Here is a 17,396-nt window from a genome sequence, read left to right as displayed (position 1 = left end):
GTAAGGAAGGAACCTGTGTCTCTTGGACTTACCGCCCACGGCTTCCCCAGGGCTACACCTAAAATCTTTTGGAGCACAGAAATGACAGGACCAAGAGAGAACCCGTCCAAGGATTTCCTCGAACATTCCTTTAGGTAGTGAGCCGTAAAGGTGGACTGCCTTGTCCACGTGCCTGCTCTCATGATCTGGCCCACTGCCATGTTCCTCTTGAAGGCCAACGAAGTACTCAGGCCCCTAATGTCATGAGGTCTAGGCTTTCCCGGAAGAGAGACCCCCGAACTGGCGTAGGCTCTCATGATTACCTGCCGCAGCCAGAAGGAGATCGTATTCTTAGAGACCAGCTTTTTCACTAGTCCTGAGGAGACGAACAGACTCTTGGTCTCGGGACGAAGTCTGGCCGTTCTCTCTAGGTACTTACGTACCGCCCTGACTGGGCACAGTAGCAAGTCCTTCGGGTTGTCTGAACGCGGGATTGCTGGCACTGAGAACCCCTCAAACCTAGGGTCCCAAACAGCTGGGTTCTGAGTCTTGGCTACGAAGGTAGGCAAGAACCTGAAAGTAGCTTCTCGCCACCCCTTCAAGTGTGAGACCTCTTAAGACAGCCCATGAATCTCACTCTTTTTGCCGACGTAAGGGCTAACAGGAAGACCGTCTTGAGGGTGAGCTCCTTGACCAGGATATCTTTGAGAGGCTCGAAGGGGGGCTCTGAAATCATCTCCAGCACTCTAGCCACATGCCACTGGGGAACTCTAGTGGCCTGGGGGGAACACGACTGCTCGAAGCTCTTGATGAGCATCGAGATATGTCTGGACACACCTAGGTCGATGCCCTTCAGGAGGAAAACTTGGCCCAACGCCGCCCGGAATCCTTTGATGGCTGGTATGGACGTGCCCACTTCGTCCCTCAGATAGACCAGGAAGTCGGCTATCTCGTGAATGGAGGCCGCTAACGGCCTGATGTTCTTCGAGGCGCACCATTTGATAAAAGTAGCCCACTTTGCTTGGTATACCGCGACCGAGGACCGTCTCGGGTATCCTGACATCCTTGCTGCGGTCTTCGATGAATATCCTTCATTCCTCAGGAGACGCTCGATAACCTCCACGCGTGAAGGCGGAGGGACCAGGGGTTTTCGTGAAACCTTTGGAAGTGAGGTTGTCGGAGAAAGTCTGGCCTGTCCGGAAGGGGCCAAGGTGGAAGGTGCGCCAGTTCCTTTAGGTCTGCGAACCATTCTCTCTCCGGCCACCAGGGCGCTACCAAAGTCATCCACAGGTTGTTCGCCCACCTCACTCTGTTGAGTACTTGTCTGAGCATCCCGAAGGGGGGAAGGCATATACAGTACGTCAAGATTGTCCCAAGGATGTTGAAAAGCGTCCTCGAACGCTGCTGTTGGATCTGGCACAGGAGAACAAAACACAGGGAGCTGTGCGTTTAGTCTTGTGGCGAAGAGGTCTCTTACTGGAGAGCCCCACTTCAGGATGATGGTTTTGGCCACTCTTGGTTGTAAGGACCATTCCGACCCTACTACTTGACCCATCCTGCTGAGGCCGTCGGCTAGGACGTTCTTCTTTCCCGGAATGAACCTGGCTGTGATCTTGATCTGTTCCTCCTCTGCCCATTCCAGGAATTCCATTGTGAGACTGCACAGCTCCTTCGACTTCAGTCTTCATTGCTTTTTCACGTAGGCCACCATCGTGGCGTTGTCGCACATCAGAGCCACAGTGTTTCCCCGGAGTAGTTGGACGAACTCTCGGCATGCCCTTTGCACGGCCATCAGTTCTAACACGTTTATGTACCGGCTCCTCTCCTCGGAGTCCCATTTTCCTTTCGCTGCCTTGTCGAGAAGATGGGCTCCCCAACCCTCCTTGGATGCATCTGTGAACAGCAGCATCTCTGGAGGGTCGACTGCGAAGGGCATTCCTTTGAGGGTGTTTGTTCTGTCGTGCCACCACTTCAGAACTTCCTTCGTCTCCGGGGACACCGGGACTATCTTGTGCGGGGAGTCCCACTGGTTCCAGAGCTCCTTCAGGTTCCACTGAATGCCCCTGAGTTTGAGCCTCCCCTGGGGGACCAATTTCTCCAACGACACGAGGTGGCCTATCAATCGTTGCTAGTCCTTGGCTCTCCTGGGCTGGTCTGATCTAGGCTGTCTAGTCTCTCCGCGGAGGGGAAGGCTCTCGCCAACCGGGAGTCTAGATCCATCCCTAGGTAGGTCATCCTGGTGGAGGGTACCAGCTGTGACTTCTCCAGATTGATGGTGATACCCAAGACACCGCAGAACCGCAGAAGTTTCGTGCCTTACTCCCTCAGTGCTCCCTCTGAGGCTGAAAGCAACAACCAGTCATCTAGGTACCGAATCAGGCGGATGCCCTGTTCGTGTGCCTAGGCTGAAACTGTTGCGAAGACCTGAGGAGCTGTCGACAGTCTGAAGCAGAGGGTTCTGAATTGTAACATCTGGGTACCCCATTTCACTCTTAGGAACTTCTTGCTGGAGGGGTGGACAGGGATCTGGAAGTCTATTCTATGGACATCATGAAGTCCTCTTCCCTCAAAGCCGCCAAAACCGACTTCGGGGTGTCCATCTTGAAGTTGGTCTTGCACACGAACTTGTTGAGGGCTGAAAGATCTATGACCGGTCTCCAGCCCCCTGTCGCTTTCTCCACCAGGAAGAGCCTGCTGTAGAACCCCGGTCCTGGATCCTTGACTGTCTCTACTGCCCCTTTTGTGAGCATGGCCGAAACTTCCTCCTGCAATGCTGTTCTTCTCAAGGGGTCCTTGGGCGCCAACCACTCCGCCTGCTGGTCCGGGATCAGAGGGGGCGGTTCCGCTAGGAAGGGCAACCTGTACCCTTCCTTCAGTACTGCTACGGTCCACGGATCTGCTCCGTGGTCCCGCCAAGCTAGCCAAGAGTGTTTGAGGCATCCCCCTACCTGAGGCTTCGGCAGGAGTAGGGGGCCTCCCTTCCTATCTCCTTCGAGAGGCGCGGCTGGAACGTCCTCTCCTGGAGCTAGAGTAGGTAGGCCTGAAGTTCACCTGAGGGGCCGAAGTACCCCTACGGGAGGGCTGCGAGGGCTGGTGCCAAGACACCGACGGGGTGTCCCTTCTAGGCTGGATCGGCAAAGCGCAGGGTGGGTGAGAGACATCCGAAGAGGGTCTCCTGTGGGCAGGTCGTCTTGCCAGTGGGGGTCTGGGGTCTCCCACTTCCTCATGTTTTCTGACCCTCTCCATAGTCTCTTTTAGCGCCTTCAGGGGGACACCAACTCGCCCCACAGAGGTAAGTTCCTCAAGGCTCTCGGGCTCTCGCCTCTCTGTCCGGTAGTCTCCTGACCAGCTTGCTCAGGACTGTGTCCCTCTTCCGCAGGACCCAGTTGGCTGCCAGAGAGAGGGACTGGTACGAGAGGAACTTGAGTGCTTTGCCCCCAAACTAATCATCTCCCTCAGCAAGGACTGATTCTCGGGGACGGAGAGGTCGTGAGAGGCCTGGAAACCTACCAACGTGCAGGCCCACCAGTCCAACCATAAAGATACGTAGACTAAATCCAGGGCCATATCCTCCTTCATGGAGGTTTCTGCCGGAGAAAAACACTCTGGAGTGGAGGATGCCCTAGCTTCAGCCGCTCCCTGGTTCAGGATAGCCATCGCTGGCTCCACCATACAGGGACCTCCGCGGCGCCCCTCCGGGAGATAAAAGCGTTTCTGCGTTTTAAGACCCTGGAGGAGTTTGGAGGCGCTCTGATTCCTGGGTGCGTCCGCCTGGCTGGCTATGAACCTATCTATGTGGTCCATACCCAGCCTAACGTCCCTCGCCAGGGGAAGAGCCACCGAAGGCCTCTGCTGCACAGGGTTATCCACTAGCCTGCTAAGACCGGAGAGCCAGGCTTCATCTGTCGAGGGTTTCGCCTCATCCAGCCTAAGATGCCGCCTGATGAGGGCTAGGACCTCCCTATAGGTGGAAACCTCGTCTGTAGAACATTCGCCGCCATCCACGAGGCCTTCGGCCAACTGGTCCTTCGCCTGAGTCGGCACGTCTACGACGGAGGGTCCTGCGTGAGGTGGAGGAATCTTTTTCTTGTTTTGAGTCCTTTGCGGCTCGACTCGCTGAGCGGGCAGCTCCGCTGGGACGGAAGTAGCCGTCATGGGTCTACTCCCTCCTGCAGAGATCCATGGAGCTGCAGACTTCCCCGTGCTGGCCGGTTGATTCCTTCGTTCAGGGCGGGCCATCGAAGAACCGGAGGCCATGACAAGGCTGTCACTCCGAAGGGGCGACTCTCTCCGCTGGGTGGATGAAGTCGGAACCTTCGTGGACTTATGCCTGTCGACTGAGACCTGGTGCGATGACTTCCGTCCATCATCGGGACTGCTGGAGGAGACGTTCCGCGAGGATGGTGAAGGAGCTCTAAGGAGCTAGCCAGAGGTGCTCGGGGCTGCTGAAGCTCCTAGGATGTGGCTGCAGGGGATGGTGACTCGCACCCATTCGCCTTTTGACGAGCGGCTTCTCCTGTGTTTCCTCCTGGGGGATCTGGAACATCTCCTGGCGTGGCGTGATCGGGAACGGGACCTTTTCCTGTGGGACCTCTCCTGTCTCCTCCTCGAGTCCCTCGGACCTTCGTCCTACGAGGAGAAAGAGTACAACCCAAAAGAGGAAACCGATGACTGGTAGGAACGTGCTGAATCGTCCGAGGCGTCCCGAGTTGCTGGTGGATCTTTGTGCCGGTCCACTGGCAAAGGTTGAAGAAAGACAGGCGGGAACGTTGCCGACGGCGCCGGGGGAGAGCGAGGCACTTTCTTGCGGCAAACCAGGTGTCGAACTCCTCTTCCAGTCTCATGGGCGACCTGAAGGGCGTCCTCGGCGGGGCCCACGCAAGGGGGTCCAAACTCTGTGAATCTTCCTTCTCGGCGTCTCCCCCGGCCGCTGACGTACCTGAAACGCAGACCCAAGGAGGAGTGGGGGAAGAGGCTGTAGCGGGCTTCCCCCACATAGGATCGTCGGAAGAGACGGGCCCTGCTGGCACCAGGACCTCGTCTCCCGAACACACTCCCATCCCTCCCACAGGCCCCCCACTTGCCTGAACCGACACAACATCCCCACCAACAGACATCACAGACTCCTGGGGAAGAGCAATGGACCACTTCCCCGCAATGGACTTACCTCGTCCCCTACTCTGGGTAGGGGAAGGCGGCAGAGAAGCCCTCTCCGAAGAGGCATCGGGCAAAGCAAGAGGAGAGGCAATACAGTACTTGACTTCTTCGACAATCTCTTGGTAGCCTTCTTCTTTTTGGTGCTGTAGCGCACCCACTGAACTTCGTTCCAGGATTCACACTCTGGACACGTGGCTGTAGGGGAACACACACTGCCCCTACACGACGAACACAGAGTGGGGGTCGACTTCCGGCTTGGAAAGAAAGGCCTCACAAGATTTACCGGCCATAGGCCCAGGGCAACGGCAGGGATTCTCCATAACAAACCAATAAGCACCAAAACGACACAGGAACACAGTAGGATAAGGTAAGGTATGAACACAAGGGGACCACATGGGAACCTCGTGGGACACAAAAGGGTCGCACTGGGTAAGGAGGGCGCGGCAAGATGTTATCACAACGCGACCAGAAAACTTACTGAAGGTCGAGACCTGAGCGAGCACGCTCTCTGACCCTGGGTCGCTTCATGGAGCGTATCCTTCCACCAGAGGTTCTCCCGCCTAGAAAACAGAGATAAGGTGAACTACACAAAATTCTGGTCGGTTGGGAGGAGATCTAAGATACTCCGAAGAAAGTAGTTCGAGGTAAGTACTCCGTGTTGGAACAAACAGTAGTTAAAATTTTGTAACAAGATGTAGGTAATTGGCAGGTGGTGACCGGCTTAGAGCGAGAAAACCCCACACCAACCGCCTGCTTGTTCACTAGGTAGAAACTTTGATAGCAGCCGTCAGCAAGAACAGAAGTGTTCTCTCTCTCTCTCTCTCTCTCTCTCTCTCTCTCTCTCTCTCTCTCTCTCTCTCTCTCTCTCTCTCTCTCTCTCTCTCTCTCTCTCTTTTTCATGTGTGCGTGTGGAGCTGAAGCTAATTATCATCACAGGTGGTTCTTATCAGTACATACCTACAGGGAATACTTCCTAACAAAAGCTAATCAATAAATAACCATCGTTGACCTGAGGAACTATTATCGGAAAAGTGGCAACGTTTGTGACAATTTTCTTTACAGCAAAAGATCCCCTCTCTATAAACAGTGAGATGTAGGTTTTTGTAGTTCATGTTCGAATTTATGTTCATGATATTCAGGTGTACAAGCACAATTTTTGAACAGATAGTACAAGTGTGTAAACACATACTTCACACACAATCTAAGGAGGGCAAAATTCTAGCATTAGAGGTATGGTTTTTTTTATATTTGACAAAAAATTGATTCTATGTATTTTCTCTTTACTTTTTGTTAGTATAGCTGTGAAGTTATCATCAATGAAACTGAGCTCTAAATCATTGAAATACAGTATGGGTTTCTATACATAAAATTAAGATTCTATGAAAGTAAGATATAATCATAATGATAATTTAAAAATACAAAGATAAATCAAAGTAAAATAATATGAAAATAATAAAAGTGCAGAAAAAATAAAACAATATTCAACCTATGAACACTACTCTCAGGAAGATTAACAAACATTATACAGTAAATCTACAAAATTAGAAAAGGGCAACTTTTTTAAGTTTTTAAACTAGGGCCTCCCACTTACAAGGATATTTCACCTATGCTACATACTCACATCTAGCCATGATAATGTGGCACTAATTTTCGATATGTTCCAAGCTGACTCAACGCAATTTTCTCCTAACGTGACCCGATGGTTGTAACTCCAGGCATATAGAATATCCACAAGGCCATGGTACACAATGGATTTGGCTCCTTTGTCTAAAAGATGCTCTTTACGGGGTAACCTCAACATGTCTTCTTTATCTTTTTCACTTAACTTGACTGAAAAGAGAAAATACAAAATAAACATTGATTCTTAACAATTTGTAAGGATAGAATCGAGAAAAAATGACAAATTCGTAGGTAATTTGTATTTTTCCTAACTATACAAACCTTAGCTATTTAATATGGGTAATTACTTTCGGCGTAGCTGGAATGACGAGCAATTAGAATTTTAGCAAGAGTTTACTACCCCAGCGCTAGTTAGCGGGGGGGTTAGCTTGCTACCCCCCCCCCCCCCACACACACACACACCTGTGCTGAGCTCACTTTGCTTAGGGGTAGGACTTCACGGGGGATAGGGCTGGCAGACAAGTTTGATTAAATAGCTAAGGTTTGTATGGTTAGGAAAAATACAAATTACCTACGAATTTGTCATTTGTTCCGTAACTGAAATACAAGGCACACTATTTAATATGGGTGACTCAACCCTTACGAAGGGTGGTAAGTAACGGCCAGTACTGTCTTTTGGCTTTGCCCGGGGACTCGATATCTGAGTGTCTCAGCACTCGACAATAAGAAGTCCCTGCACCTCGCTAGCACCTTGCTATGCAAGGGCTCCGGCCTACGTAAGCTGTGTGTGAAGGTTTGAAGAGTGACTCGTCCTAGGAAGTTGACCTGAAGTCCTTTAGATGGAAACTTTAGGCTAGGACTCTCCCAATACCACCTCGTCAGGGAATGGGGACGTGACAGTATTAGCTTAATACTAAGAACACAAGGAAACATGGTTTACCTGCAGTGGTTTGAGGTCAGCTGCGCAGAGAACCCAGGATGCTGCTTTCCCCAAGAGAGGGGAGGATGAAGAGTAGAATAAGGGCCAGACATACCTTTTCATTCATGTAGACTAAGACCGGGTAACAATGCCCTCAACCTTCTGCTACTTGTCCATTAAGGAGCCTGAGGTTTAAACCAGCTGTTGTGCAGCCACCACAGTACCGATAGAGAACGTATCGAGCCTCCTGTGGGTCACGTCTTGCAGGTAGTGGGCTGTGAAGGTCGTCTCACGCTTTCACACCCCTGCTTGTAGAACCTGCGTCACTGAGAAGTTCTTTTTGAAAGCCAGGGACGTAGCTACGCCCCTGACATCATGTGCTCTAGGGTGACGTGACGGAGGAGGGTCAGGATTCAGGGATAGATGGATTACCTTCCGAATCCATGCCGAAATGGTATTCTTGGTAACCCTCCTCTTTGTCCTCCCAGTGCTTACAAACAATGCCTGCACTTGGGGACGAACTGCAGCCGTTCTTTTAAAATATAGCCTCAGACTCCTTACTGGGCACAGTAGGAGATGGTTTGGGTCATCTGTTACAGAACGAAGACTCGAAACCTGGAAAGGGTCGAACCGTGGGTCAGGCACTCCCGGATTCTGAGTCTTAGCAATAAACTCAGGGATGAATCTGAACGTTACTTCCCCCCTTCCCCTTGAATGGGCGATGTCATACGAGAAACCATGAAGTTCACTGACTTGCTTGGCCGAGGCCAAAGCTAGTAGGAACACCGTCTTCCAAGTAAGGTGGCGATCTGAAGCCTGGCGTAATGGTTCGTAGGGAGGTCTCTTAAGAGACCTGAGAACTCGAACCACGTTCCATGGAGGAGGTCTCACTTCCGATTGAGGGCAGGTAAGTTCATAACTTCGTATGAGTAGGGAAAGTTCCAGCAAAGAAGAAATGTCCACTCCTTTGAGCCTGAAGGCTACACTTAAGGCTGAGCGATAGCCTTTCACCGCCGAGACTGAAAGGCGCATTTCTTCTCGCAAATACATGAAGAACTCCGCTATTGCTGGAATAGTGGCATCGAGTGGAGAGATACCCCTTCCACAACACCAACCACAGAAAACTACCCGCTTTGCCTGGTAGACCCCTGCGGATGACCTTCACAGGTTTTCAGACATCCTGTTCGCAACTTGTTGCAAAAATTCTCTCTCTGCGAGGAGATGCTGGATAGTCTCCAGGCAAGAAGTCGAAGCGAAGCCACGGCTTTGTAAAAGATGTTGGTGTGTGGTTTTTTGAGTAGCACGTGTCGCGGAGGGAGTTCTCTCGGAAGTTCCGTTAGGAGTTGCAGGAGGTCCGGAAACCATTCCGCGTGATGCCATAACGGAGCTATCAGGGTCATCGAGAGATTGACCGATATTCTGGTCTTATTGAGTACCCTCCTCATCAGACAGAACGGGGGAAAGGCGTAAACGTCGATGTTGTCCCACTATTGTTGAAAGGCATCTTGGCAGAGTGCCTTGGGATCCGGGACTGGGGAGCAGTACAGCGGAAGCTTGAAGTTCAGCACTTTAGCGAACAGATCCACAGTCGGGGAACCCCACAAAGTCAGGACTTTGTTGGCTACTAGATGATCCAAAGACCACTCGGTCGGTACTCACTATCTGAGACGCTCTGCTCAGATTGTCGGCGAGCACATTCCTCTTGTCTGGAATGAAGTGAACCGATAGTGGAATCGAGTGGACTTTGGTCCATCTCAGTATCTCTACTGCGAGATGGGATAGCTGCTCTGAAAAGGTACCTCCCTGCTTGTTGATGTAAGCCACTACTGTGGTGTTGTCGCTCATCATCACCACAGAGTGACCCGACAGGTATTGTTGGAACTGTTGAAGGGCCAGGAATACGGCCTTCATTTCTAGCAGATTTATATGGAGGCACTTTTCTGATTCTGTCCACAGGCCTGAGGTCCTGTGGTGCAGAACGTGGGCCCCCCACCCTTTCTTTGAAGTGTCTGAAAACAGCATCAAATTCGGGGGGAGGACGAGAAGATCAACTCCCTTTCGTAGGTTCTCGTCTGTCACCCACCACTGAAGATCTGTCTGTTCCGCAGGACCCATCGGGATCATAACGTCCGGGGAATCGCGTCCTTGATTCCACCGGGACTTGAGTCGCCATTGCAGAGATCTCGTTCTGAGGCAACCGTTGGGAAATAGACAGGCCAGGGATGAGAGGTGACCGAGGAAACGTAACCACGATTGGGCTGGGAGTTCTTCTCGTCTGAGGAAAGGACTCGCGACCCTCCTCAGCCTTGCTATCCTGTCGTCTGATGGGAAGTCTTTGTGGAGATTAGTGTCTATTATCATGCCTAGATATACCAGTCTTTGAGTAGGGAGCAGAGAAGACTTCTCGAGATTTACCAGGATCCCCAGATCTTGGCAAAGTCCCAGAAGTTTGTCTCGGTGTCGAAGAAGGGCTGACTCCGAGTCTGCTAGGATCAGCCAGTCGTCCAGATAACGGAGGAGATGGATGCCGATCCTGTGGGCCCACGATGATATCAGGGTGAACACTCTGGTGAAAATCTGAGGTGCTGTGGAGAGACCGAAACACAGCACCTTGAACTGGTAGATCTTGTTGTCTAGGCAGAATCTTAAGTACTTCCTTGAAGACGGATGGACTGGGATCTGGAAGTACGCGTCCTTCAGATCCAGTGGACACATGAAGTCTTGCGGTTTCACTGCAAGTCTGACAAGTGTCTGCCGTCTCCATGCTGAACGGCCCTCTTAATGAGAGAATACCTTGATGAAGTCATTGAGCTTCAACACGGCATTTCATTCCCGTGCTGAAACTTGGTGACGGGCAAGAGGGCTCTCGAACTTGGGGAAATTGCTCCCCCAGTTCGAATCTAAATTTCTCTCTTTCACCTTTTTCTTTTTCTCAATATTACTTCAACCTTATCCTAATTTCATAAACTTTCTTTAGTCTTGCTTTCCAAACTCTATGAGGAAAATTTCCCTATATATATATGTGTATATATTAAGTACATATATATTTATTAATTTTTTTTTTCCTCCTATGGCTTGGATGTTTTTACATCCATTGTAGCCCCGGCGGGGATGTTCATACATCCTTTATTGCTGCCTTCTTTGATGAGTGGGAGGAGGTATCACGGTTGGGAGGTGTTTGCATTCAAAGCTATATGTGAGAGTATTGGATGATTTCAGCCATCCCAAAGATGGTTTGGACCTTTTTGGCGGGAACTATTCTCAAGTGTTGGGTCTTCGGAATCCAGGGGGATCCAATGCTTGGGGTAGGACTCTCGGCTTTTGGCCGGAAGCCCATCATTATAGATATGGGGAGGTTGATTCCATAATTTCTTGGTCTCAGTCCTAACAGGCGGGTTCAGCTTACACCTGTGCCTCTATATCTGTTTTGATGCTATCCTTCGGGTAGGGTATGGAGTGGACCATCTGGGAAGTATACTCTCATTGTGCCGATAGTGGAGAGTGCAAATTTCCTTTCCGACGTGTGATGGCCTAACATTCTCAAGAAGGTACATCAAACTTACCCTTTTCTCTCTCTTTCGTCTAATGGATTCTTTAAGGAACAAACCCCAATCCCCTGGATACGCGGACTCTCCCCCGGCACTGTTGACGACCTCTGCTAATGTGATAAGGGAAAGCTCTGTTGATGACCTCAGAACGGGAAAGGACCATTCTACTGATATTTCTAAATCAAGTAAATTGGGTAACACGAGGAAACTTCGAATCCTCCATGTTACACAAATTTCAATAGAGACAAATTATGATGATCTATGTAAAGCATTTGAATGCTATGGATGCATAAAAGAAATAAGGATGAAACTTGAAGCTGAAACTTGGGATTCATGGATATCTTATAGTAGTCATGACGAAGTATTTAGTGCAATAAGTAACTTGAATAGTATTAAAATTAATAACTTGAATGTCGCGGCTGCTCTCTGCGATAAGGTACCAAAAGATTTGGATGTGTACAGGCCTGCCGATTGGTTGGAAAAAGACGCAGATTTGGTTATGCCCTCCCAGAGAAATCCAAAACCACTGATGTGGCTTATAGCTGAATCAAAGGGGGTTACAGGGAATTATTTTAAAATATGCAAATTGATTCAGAAAAAAGTAGGAACTATTGCACCAGGCGATATATCTCGTTTCAGAAAAAATAGTTTCCTTATCCATGCCAAATCCAGCACACAGTCGGTAATATTGTCCAATATGAAAATAAGTAATGATGACATTAAGTTAGATGTCAAACCCCACCTAAATTTTAGCTACGGAAGGGGCGTAGTTTTTAACAGAATCTATATGATTTTACATAGGAGGAGATACTGGCTATGTGTCCATTAAATGTATGGAAAGTTCATAAAGTCCCAGGTACATCAATGATAATCCTTACGTTCCAGGATGCTGATGTACCTTTTCATATTATTATCGAGAACGAAAGGATTAAAGTAAGACCCTTTAAGCAGAAGCCATTGCAATGCTTTAATTGTTTTAAATTTGGGCACCCGTCCAAAGTTTGCAAAAATGAGAAACTGTGTGGTATTTGCTCCAAATCTTACCATGGAGAGTGTGCACTTGGAGCCAGGTGTTTAAATTGCAGCTCAAATCACAAATCCACAGACAAGAGCTGCGAGCTATATAAGTTGGAGGAAGCTGCCCTCAACAAATCAAACTTAGAACATATAAGTGTGACCCATGCCAAAAGACTATTAAATAAATCAAATACATATGCTAAGGCATTAAAATCAAACCAACCTAGCGCTGCCAATAGCTCAAAAAAAAGTATACTATCTGACAAAATGTCAAATAACGAGGTAACCATTTTACCTCCTGAGGCTTTACCACAGTGTATTAACACTAGGTCATTGCCCATTGCTGTACAGCCTTCAGCCGCCATTACAAAAAATAATTCAAACCTCTCTCAGGCCATGTCCTTGCCTGATCTGATGGAGGTTCCACTTAAGACTAACTTACCTGATGCACCTGTTGTGGAAAAGGTGCAAAAACCTCGAATCCCACCATCTATTAATCGTAAAAGAGAGAGACCTCCATCTCACTCTCCACCCTCCATTAGAAACGTTAAGGTTATGACATCAAATAAATTTGATGTTTTGTCTGTTAATGTTTCTAATGATCCAGAAGATGAACTAAATAAATCAGAAATTCAAGTTGAGGTCCACCATCCACCTCAACAAATAGATAAAAAGAATACAAAGAAAAACACAAATGTAAAACCCAACATAACAAGACCACCTCTGAAGAAGCCTAATGGTAATAATGTTAAATTAAAAACTGCTAATGGGAAGACCTCTTCCAAGATGTCTTCCAGAAATAATCCATAGTTTTCTCCTCCATTTTGCAATGGAACTGTCAGGGTTTGAAGGTGAAATATGAAGAACTTAAGCTCCTAATTCATGAGCATTCCCCCATAATTGTATGTCTACAGGAAAGTATGCTTGATTCTAACACTCCTAGTCCTCGGGAGTATGTTAGCTATAGAACACCATATAATCAACAAGCAGGGAGCCATGGCGGAAGTCTCATGTACATTCGTCGAGATGTTCCCCAAATACCTATGTCTATACGTACAACCCTGCAGGCAGTTGTTGTACAAATTGATATAGGGAGAAAATATACAATATGCTCTCTGTACTTACCCCCAAATGATAATATTTTATATGATGATTTAGCAGAAGTCATTCAACAACTCCCTCAACCTTTTCTCTTACTGGGAGATATGAATGGTAGACATCCTTTATGGGGTGATGTTTTGGCCAACACAAGGGGCAATATTATCTCATCAATTGTGGAGAATGAGGATGTGGGACTCCTTAATACAGGAGAGCCCACACACTTCCATGTTCAGACAGGTACCTTGTCATGCATTGACCTTTCAATTGCAAGCTCTAACTGCCTTCTTGATTTTGATTGGAGGACATTAGATGATTGGCATACTAGTGATCATGCACCAATCATTATAAACACCAACAATGGTCCACCTTTACAGAGATCGCCACGATGGAATCTTGACAAGGCGGACTGGGAAAAATGTTGTGAGCTAAGCGAAATTGAGGGGGATGCTGAACAGGTTGAAAATATCGATGATGCCATAGACTTACTGAATGGAACTCTCCATACAGCAGGAGTCAATTCAATTCCCAAAACAACAGGGTTATTCAAACGACGACCAGTCCCGTGGGGGTCTTCAGAATTAACTGCCCTCCACAGAGCCACAAGAAGATCTCTAACACGATTGCGTAGACTCCGAACTGATGAGAATTTAATTATGTACAAGAAATGTAGAGCACAGTTCCGTCGTGCCATGAAAGAAGCAAGGCGCCAGTCATGGATATCTTTTGTTTCCTCCATTAACAGTAGAACACCACCATCTGCTGTGTGGAGGAAAGTAAAAAAGATAGCTGGCAAATTCACCCCCAACCCACCACCAGTGTTGAAGGTGAATGGTCAGTATGTAACTGAAGCAAATGATGTTAGCAATGCCCTGGCTAGTCATTTTTCAAATGTATCCAGCAAGTGTGTAGGAGCCCCTGGTCACCAGTATAGGAGCGTTCAAGAAAATTTTAAATTTTGCAACAAGAAGGGAGGAGTCTTATAATTCTCCTTTTCACTGAAAGAGAATTTGATTCCGCACTTGCTCAATGCAATGATACAGCCCCTGGACCTGATGGAATTCCATTTGCAATGACTAAACATGTACATTTTAATACAAAGCTATTTATTTTAAGCATTATTAATAGAATATGCCATGATCATAGTTACCCAAGTGTTTGGGAACTAGCCATTATTTTAGCCTTTTTAAAACCCGGTAAAGACAAGTTTTTAGCAGCAAACTATCGTCCTATTGCATTGACATCTTGTTTATGTAAAATCATGGAGAAGATGGTCAATGCAAGGCTGATATGGTACCTTGAAAAGAAAGGTATTTTATCACCGATTCAATGTGGATTCCGAAAAATGCACTCAACGACTGATGTGTTGATACGACTTGAGTCTTCTATTTGTGAAGCCTTTGCTCCCAAACAGCACCATGTTACAGTATTTTTTGACCTTGAAAAGGCATATGATACCACATGGAGATATGGTATACTTAAAACCATTCATGAAATCGGATTGAGAGGAGAGCTGCCACTATTTATTCAGGCATTTCTTTCACATAGAGTTTTTCAAGTGAGAGTTGGGGAAGCTCTATCAGAGAGTAAGTGCCAGGAAGGAGTTCCTCAGGGTAGTGTGCTGAGTGTAACCCTTTTTGCACTAGCAATTAATGGGATATCCTCAGCAATTCCCCGGGATGTTCTCTCAACATTATTTGTGGATGATCTGTCCATATCATTTGCTGGAGCCAGAATGGCAACGGTTGAGAGAAAACTACAGCTCTCAATTGACAAAATTGTCCAGTGGGCCGATATGAATGGATTTAAGTTCTCGACAAGTAAAACTACTATTGTACATTTTTGTCGTATCCGGGGAGCACATCCAGACCCGGATATATACATTAAAGGTCAACGGATCCCATGTGTATCGGAAACCAAATTTTTAGGTTTGATATTTGACTGTAGACTTACATGGGTTTCTCACCTAAAAGCGCTAAAAGCTAAATGTGTTGAAGCTCTGAATATCTTAAAAGTATTGTCCCATACATCATGGGGGGCAGACCGCAATATTATTTTAAAATTATACAAGTCCTTGATTTTTTCCAAAATTAGTTATGGTTGTGAAATATACTCTTCAGCCACCCCAAGCCGGTTGAAAATATTAGATTCAATACATCATGCAGGTATTAGATTGTCCACAGGAGCATTCAGAACATCACCTATCCCAAGTCTCTTTGTTGATGCTGGAGAGTTACCACTAGACCTTTACCGGATGTCTTCTATTCTTCGGTATTGGTTTAGATTGCAAAGACTCCCTAATTCTTTAGCCTTCCAGACTGCAAGCCTTGTAAGGCACCCAACATAATTTGAAATGCACCCAAAATCTCCTCAACCCTATGGCTTTTGGGTGAAACAATTATTAAACAGTCTAGATATAATTAGATGTAAGGTACTTCCATTCAAGGTATCATCAACGCCTCCATGGAAATTACCAGAGATATCTTTTTGTAAATATTTTATAGGAGATAAGAAGAATATGTCAGACATAGAAGCCAGGTCTCTTTTTAATGAACATGTTAAAGAACATAGAGGATCAACTTTTATCTATACTGATGGCTCCAAATCTGATGCTGGAGTTGGATTTGGGGTGCATAGTAATGGTTTTAATTGTAGAGGTGCACTTCCTCTGACCGCTTCCATATTTACTGCCGAACTGTATGGCATATTAACCGCTATTGAGAAAATAGCATTGGAGAAGGAGGGTAATTTTACAATTTTTAGTGATGCAAGGAGTGTCCTTCAAGCTATAGAAGTTTTTAATTCTAATAACCCTCTAGTTTTAAAGATTTTAGAATGGCTTTTTATTATTGGACGGAGAGGTATAACAGTTCAATTTTGTTGGGTTCCAGCACATGTAGGTGTGTGTGGGAATGAGAAGGCAGATTCACTAGCTAAGAATGCTGCATCCGAGTTGCTGCCAAGAAGGTATCCCATTGCCTGTAATGATTTCTTACCTGACATCAAGAAATTGGTTTGCAATAAATGGCAACAGCAATGGGATAGCCTAGATGGGAATAAAATGCGAGAGGTAACAAATGTCATATCTCCTTGGAGGTATAATATGATGCCCCGAAAATGGGAGACGTCTCTTTGTCGTCTCCGTATTGGTCACACTCGGTTGACACATGAGTTTCTGCTGAAGGGCCAACAGCAACCGTATTGTGACGACTGTTTAGTACCTTTAACAGTGAGGCATTTGTTGACCGAATGCCCCAATTATAACAACTTAAGGAATAGATATTTGTTTGAGGCTCGAGGTGAGGGTGGCAGGTTCGTCGTTGCCAAAATTCTTGGAAATGATGTGTCCTACCATGCAAGTGGCATTTTTAGATTTATTTCAGAAGCAGGTCTTCTGAAAAATATTTAATTTTTATGATTTTAATTGAATACGCTTTTATTTTTATTTTATTTTATTTTTTATTTTTATATACATAAATTAAATGTTATCGGCGTCAATGACCTTAGATGTCAGGATGCCTGAAAACTTTAAATCAATCAATCAACCATGCCGAACGGGGTCTGCTTGACAAACCTGTTCAGAGCTGAGAGGTCGATGACTGGTCTCCAGCCTGTAGACGCTTTCTTTACAAGAAAGTGTCTACTGAAGAAGCCTGGGGACCCGCCGACGACCTCTTGGAGAGCGTCCTTCTTCAACATGGTCTCGACTTCTGCCCAAAGGGCTTGCCCCTTGCCGATCCCATAGCAAGGGAGCTCAATGACACTGGATTCGCTATCAGGGGAGGTAGAGATGTTATGAACGGGACGCCATATCCTTGACTGATTACGGAAATCGTCCAGGAATCGGGCCTGAGTTGCTGCCACCTGCTTGCACAACTTTATAGGCATCCCCCCACTGGTGGACATGCAGGGGGACTGCCAATCCTAGCGTTTGCAGCCTCGGCCACTCCCTCTAGGATTTTTCCCTCCCCTGGAGGACTTTTTGCCTTCCTTGTCCTTGGCAGGAAAGGGCTTTGACACCGTTGTCTTCGCTGCCGCTGCCGGTTTCGTGGTCTTGG

The 17,396-nt window shown here is 47.2% G+C and overlaps 1 protein-coding gene across 1 annotated transcript in view; it reads right to left on the bottom strand.

Moving 5' to 3' along the window:
• The window catches only part of LOC137619508 (protein SHQ1 homolog), a 183,787-nt gene that overhangs the window by 53,513 nt on the left and 112,878 nt on the right, over positions 1 to 17,396 (bottom strand). The window contains exon 6 of the mRNA XM_068349600.1: positions 6,758 to 6,966. Coding sequence (XP_068205701.1) covers positions 6,758 to 6,966 — 209 coding nt within the window. The remainder of the gene's footprint in view (positions 1 to 6,757; positions 6,967 to 17,396) is intronic.

This window comes from Palaemon carinicauda, chromosome 26 (assembly GCF_036898095.1).
Source record: "Palaemon carinicauda isolate YSFRI2023 chromosome 26, ASM3689809v2, whole genome shotgun sequence".
Classification (NCBI taxonomy): Eukaryota; Metazoa; Arthropoda; class Malacostraca; order Decapoda; family Palaemonidae; genus Palaemon; species Palaemon carinicauda.
This window is presented reverse-complemented; position numbering and strand designations above follow the sequence as displayed.